The sequence below is a fragment of the Oncorhynchus mykiss genome, chromosome 4 (genome assembly GCF_057628025.1).
Source record: "Oncorhynchus mykiss isolate SJ-2025 chromosome 4, ASM5762802v1, whole genome shotgun sequence".
Taxonomy (NCBI): domain Eukaryota; kingdom Metazoa; phylum Chordata; class Actinopteri; order Salmoniformes; family Salmonidae; genus Oncorhynchus; species Oncorhynchus mykiss.
In genome coordinates, this window is record NC_143025.1 from 66,896,797 (window position 1) to 66,902,992 (window position 6,196).

The 6,196-nt window shown below is 40.5% G+C and overlaps 1 protein-coding gene across 2 annotated transcripts; it reads right to left on the reverse strand.

Annotated features, from left to right (window-relative positions):
* Positions 1-693: 693 nt before the first annotated feature.
* Positions 694-5,931, reverse strand: vgll2a (vestigial-like family member 2a). 2 transcript variants are annotated; one of them, XM_021600425.3, is made up of 4 exons: positions 5,455-5,931; positions 3,437-3,707; positions 2,225-2,698; positions 694-1,750 (listed from the first exon to the last, which is right to left on the reverse strand). In XM_021600425.3, the coding sequence occupies exons 1-4, from the start codon at positions 5,539-5,541 to the stop codon at positions 1,707-1,709; spliced, it is 876 nt and encodes a 291-aa protein (XP_021456100.1). In that variant the 5' UTR covers positions 5,542-5,931; the 3' UTR covers positions 694-1,706. The 2 variants fall into 2 exon arrangements, with proteins under 2 accessions (XP_021456100.1, XP_021456101.1); XM_021600426.3 differs by having other exon boundaries at positions 694-1,606; positions 5,455-5,884.
* Between the last annotated feature and the right edge of the window lie 265 nt (positions 5,932-6,196).

The window sequence follows — 6,196 nt, forward strand, 5'->3', positions numbered from 1 at the left end:
TTCATCTTAAGATAGCTAGGTGGGACAACCACATATCACAATCACAGTCCATTTTTCCTTAATAAAGTAGCTCTTCTCAAGAACATCTTAGTTGAATGTTCTTGAATAGTACTCTTCCAGACAAGGTCAAATACTATTCTGTACAAATACTTCATAGACTTTTGCTGGTGTTCGTGTTCGGTATTGAATGCCCTTTAGAAATATGTCTTTACATTGACAAGTTGAAGCATCAGCATTCAGTATCTTCAAGAGAATGATTTAAGGTTAATGCAAACCCCAGTACACTGACAATGCATTAGTGGAAGTTAAAAATTGAACACCTAAAGGAAAAGTCCACCCCAAAACTATCTTTTGGAATTTGTTTCATTAGTCCATTGTTGTCATATGATGCAAAACACAGCATCACATGTTGCAAGTTACATCATAGGGGATGATTTCTGTATTTTGAAGGTTACGTATCTTGAGAACTTGATTGCTGACAAGTAAAACATTTTTTTGTCAACAATGGACTAATGAAACGAATAGCAAAAGTTTGGGGTTGGCATTTTCCTTTAAGTTGTGCTTGCAGATGGCTGAACGATATCTATTTTGTACACATTATATCATTGACGAAATTAACCAGAACTCACATCATCAAACAGGATAGTCTTCAAATGAACTGTCTATGAAATTGTGTATTCTATAGACTACACATTTTATCTCTAAAGTTGAGTTTTAATCACATTGTCCCATTGCTTTATAATTACAGGCTGAGGCATACAACACATTGACATTACATTACAACTGTATCAAGAAAAAATACTTTAAAAAGGTCAATATATTAATATGTTCACAATACAATATACCATGGATAATGACTGTTTGATTTTGACTTTGCTTTATACCTGGGATGACTGAAAAACAATGGGGAATAAGTACATAAAGATCACATATACTGTAGCACTGCCCAGATATGGCACACAGACATACATAGCACAGTTGTGCGTGTCCACATCTGCTACCTCCTGTCCACCCCGCACCTCAAAATCACCAGTCAAACCAGTTGTTCCCTGTGGGTCGAGGTCCAGATTTGACAAAATGCTCCATTTCTGAAGTCCAGAACCCCTGGTCAAACACTGTGCAGTGACACTACAGTTGTGTGTGTCCGTTGAGTACTGAAACAGTTGTCGTTGACAGCTGCTGGGGAGCAAGACAGAGTCAAATGGCTTCAAATAGTCGCTGTTCACTTCAGTCATGTTAGAGAATGCTTCTCTCTCTTGCTCCTCACCTTTCATATATATATATATATATATATATATATATATATATATAAAAACACAATAGCAAATAGTGTTTTTCCAGTCTTCGAGTATGCTCTCGTCAAATCTATTTTTTTACTTTCCAGTTTCACTCTTTTTTTCTTTTTCAACAAGTGTCCTCTTTGGAGGAAAGTGTTCAGTCTTGGCCAGATAACATTTTGTCAGTCACACCACAGAGCATTTCTGGCAAGCTGTCCAGCAAGTCCTGCATGGTTTTGATTCTCTCCCTTGTCCACTGCATTTCCAGCAGAGAGTATCCGAGTAATTTCAGCTGAGGATGTTTCCGCCACTGAAGGTGTAGCGTCGAGCTGCAAGTGAGATTAGAATCTGTTACAGAAAATGTCTGTCAATATCATACAGTGCAGAGAAACACAGAGGCCAGCTCGGGCCTGGGAGGGCAGCAGAGCTTTAAAACCAGTACAAGTCCTTGCTCTTATCCTGGACCTGCAGACCTGAGAGGAAAGAGAGAAAAAAGAGAGAAAAGAAAAGGGAGGGCAAGAGAAGGATTAGGAAGAGGGAGACCAAATGGCTTATATGTAGAAGCAGGAAGCCCTTAAAGCAGAAAAGTGTAAAAGCATATTGCCTCCCAGGAGAAAGAAGAGACAGAGAACTCGACCTGTTAAACCCATAAATACGTTGTCTTTCTTAGTGTTGGAGAGTGGCCTTGACAAGACAACTGTTTCCCCCCGGGGAGAACAAAACCCTGCATAATGTTATGAATGTAAGCATAACCCCGGGGTAAAGCGTCACACCGTTCCTGAACTTTTGCATTGAATTAATTGTAGAGCGTACAATAGTAGTCATGAATGTTTGAGGAAAATGAAATTATGCAGGCTACTCTGAAGTGCACTTGGAATAGCTAGTCCTTTATGAAGAGTTTAACAATGCATGTTGTGTGCTGTTGTTGTTATCGCTATTGTTAATACCTGCATCCACATTGAGGCCGATGCTCTGGCTGATGTCTGCCCCTGCCCCTGTGAACGCCCCAGTCCAGGCCGAGCTGGCTGATTCGCTCTTCCCAATGTCACACGGTGAGGCACTGGGTCCGGGGACAGTGGATGGAGGGAGCCGGTGCGGCCGGACAGAGGGCACCAGCAAAGAACTGTAGCGGGGGTCAAAGTGTGTTCCGTAGACTTCGTGCATGCTGGGTCGAGGGTAGGGGGAGCCCTGGGTGCCGATGGCCCCACCGAGTGAGTAAGAATGGTGGTGGTGTGAGTGGTGCCAGGGCTCTGGGGTGGCCTGGTGGAGGTGGCTGTGTAGAGAGGCAGAGGAGTAGGGGTCCCCAGGGAAGGGTATGTCTGAGTAGGAGGATCCTAAGGCACTGCTCAGGGACGAGGGCTGGTACGCACTGTTCCAGAAGGATGGGGGGAAACTCCTCTGGCTCATCGGGAATAATCCATCTGGGAATCCACAGACACATTGAAATGCTCAATCACAGATCAATTAAGTGGTAAAGACACTGAATGTACCTGTGGGTGAGGATCAATAAGCCTGTTCTGAGAATATGGCAACATAAAAAGCGACTAGGATCATTCAATTATCAATTCATTTGAAAGGATGAAATAAAGGAAAACATTATGAAAAAAAGATGCATGGATAAATATTGTTGTTGTCAGTTATTCCTGAAGGTTGATCAAAATTGGAGAATGGTTGGCTATATAATATTGGTCATATAATTACATTTTAAATTAATTCATTAAGGGAGTAATATGCAACAGAACAAATTATAGCTTACCAAACCCTCACTACAAATTCCCCTACAATATAGTGAGTAAGTCTGAGCCCTACATTACACAGAACAGCGTGTTATTATTTTCAACTGCCTTTCCATCAATGTTGTTTTACTTTGTGATTCCGTTGCGATTTTGATCCAACACAAATGAGAGTGAATGACTGCAGACTGAAACTGAAACTATGGGAGCAAAACAGAGGATTCGTTGATTTGTTCCAAAAATCCAGTTTAAAATGAAGTGTATTTGAGTAAGATGTGAACACAATAATATTTAAAAAAATAAAAAAATTAAAAAACGAACTTGCATGCAAGACATACATACAAGTCATTGTGATGAAATGAAACCGCGTGGACAGGTGTTTGGAGTGGTTCCGTGATCCTCTCCTTGAGGTGGATGTAGACCTACCTCGTGCAGACTTGTTGCTAGCCGACCCGTGGACGTAGCTGGTTGGCTGGCTGAGGGCCCGGCTGAAGTGCTCGTCCACCACGGAGCTGATGTCCCCGTGGAAGTAGGTGAAAAGCACGCATCGCGAGTTCAGGTACTCGGCCTCCGGAGGGTGATCCTTCTCTCGCGCGCAGTCTTCCTCCTTTATCGTCGGCCCAGGGAGATTTGAGAACGAGCTGCCCCCGCTGATGCTCTCTTGCGCTTCTTGCATTTTGGAATAAAATGCCAATTTCTGAAACAAAAATAATAAAAAATAAAAAAGATAAAAAAGTCAGAATTGAATAGCCTTGACACGCATTTGATACCAATTCCTATCAAGGCATCAAGTTACCAATTATCAGTTTGAATTTCACCTGCACATAATCATTTGGTGGGTCACGGCCAGGCATTACCAAAGGCTACCCTGGAGAAATTAGGGTTAAGTACCTTGCTCAAGGGCACATCAACATATTTTTCAACTTGTCGGCTCAGGGATTGTCCAACAGTCATGCAATCGCGTTATATTGTGGCATCTGTGCGCTTTTTAGGCTATATTCAAAATGGCAGGTACTTAATAAGTTTATTATCCTCTCCTCATTCATAGGCCTACTCAAAGAGGAGGCAGTGGTTGGATTCAAGCAAGAACAAAGCTATTCAATTGAAATAATTCATTTCTTAATTATGAACCTTCAAATCAAATCAAATTGTATTTGTCACATACAACACGTTAATGCTTACTTACGAGCCCTTTCCCAACATTGCAGAGTAAGAACAGTTAGATGTATTTTTAAAATGAAATAGTAACACAATAAAACCACAATAACGGTGAGTATAGTTGAGGTAATTGAGGTAATATGTACAACATGTAGGTAGGGTTAAAAGTGACTTAGGCAATCAGGAGAGATAATTAACAGAGTAGCACCACCATATGTGAGCTTTGGAGCGTGCCGAAGTGAATCCCAGTATTCCCTTTTCTCTCTGCACACTACATTGAAAGAAGACGTTCGCACTATTTGACATTTGAAAACCAGCTCTCTGTGCAAACAAAGAGCTGAATTTGTATATTGACTGTGAGAGGTTTTAAGAAAGTGGCACAGCTTTAAGAGGGCCTTAGCACCAATGCACGTCTGGAAACCGAATATCCCAAACGCCTTACAGGTTCTTGTGCATGCACAAGCAGCATTCATTTAATTTACAGATATGTATCACAGGACGTGCGCCAACGAAATCGTTACCAGAGCACTAATTACATTTTATGTAGAAAAGTGGACACGTCCAGACAAAATAATTATTATGAATGTAAAAAGTCATAAATTACAGCCTACAGATTAAAACAATAAAATAATAATAATTGTACTTGACGAACGATTAATAAAAGTTGCGAACATAGCCTAAGCCTAAACTCTATTAATGACCCATAAGTATTTTGTATTGATTGGTTAATAAAGTTAATAAAGGCCTTGGCCTTTTCAATCTACATATTTGAATAAGCCTATCTAACCCATAACCTACAGATTGCAAAATATCCTAATTGAAATAGCAATAGATGACGCAATCAAATTCAGTAGCCTAAACGGAAAAGTATGCAATAGCCTGAGTGATTCGATTTTGCAGGACAAGACGGAGGGAGAGCGATAGCCTAAGCAACTAAAACAAAACAAAAATATATATGTTATCAACTAAAAATATGATCACGCAAATTAGGTAGGCTTCTGAATAACAATGCAAGGAGGAATGGCTATCATTATTCATTAAGGAAACATCAATCAAAAGTAAGGCTAATAAGTTCCTCTTAAATAGGTGTAACTGTAAGGAGGACTATTGTTTCCACAATCGACTGAAGGCTGTCATGCAGAATCATTTTGTGAGTGGACAATGCCAAAATACAGATAAATCAAATGATTTAGAATAATGCGCAATTCAAGTTTTTCATCAAAGTCTGACAAAACTTTCCCTGAACCAAATCTGCCAGTAGTTTAAACAACACATCAATAACGTACCTGGTGATGATATGGGCTATACGCTGCGGCAAAATAAGGCTGAGGTGGTGGACCATACACTTGATACATAACATCCAAGCAGCTCATGGCTAAAAAAGCGAATTCTCACGGATAGTAACTTGACGGAATAAGCAAAATCTTCATTGGAGATTGTAGACGGGGAGAGGTTAAAGTAACTTGGAACGTTGGAGAGCGGCGTTTCTATCCCAATTGCGCTGCGCGTCCTGCCTTCGGTCTTTACGCACCGTCAGTGCGACAGGAACGCGTGGCGGCAAAAGTAAAGACATTACACAGCCAGCCGTTTTGACGTGTCTCTGGACGAGCCTGCATCCGACCAATGAGGGAACAAAAGCACTTCACAACCAGGTGTATTTTATCCAAAGTCTGCAATAAACCTTTCATTACTGCCATGAGCTGCTAAATTAAGAACAATGGAGCCCTGCCAGATAGGTCACTTACTGGAGAGTTTAGTAACACAACATTTTGTTGACTGTAGTCTAATGTCATCCTGATATCAACTGTTACCTGTAATTCATTCCTTTGATATGCACCTGCATGTTACCTGTATATAATCTTTATTACAGACCAATATGTTCATTTCATACATGTTATGTTTCATTTGTAGTCCAAGTACATTGTCCAAATTTTGGTAAATAACATGCACTTGATGTCAATCATTTCGAAACCTAAACCTTTTGAAAAGTACATTTTCGAATACTTTTACAGTTTGATGGGCCCTGGA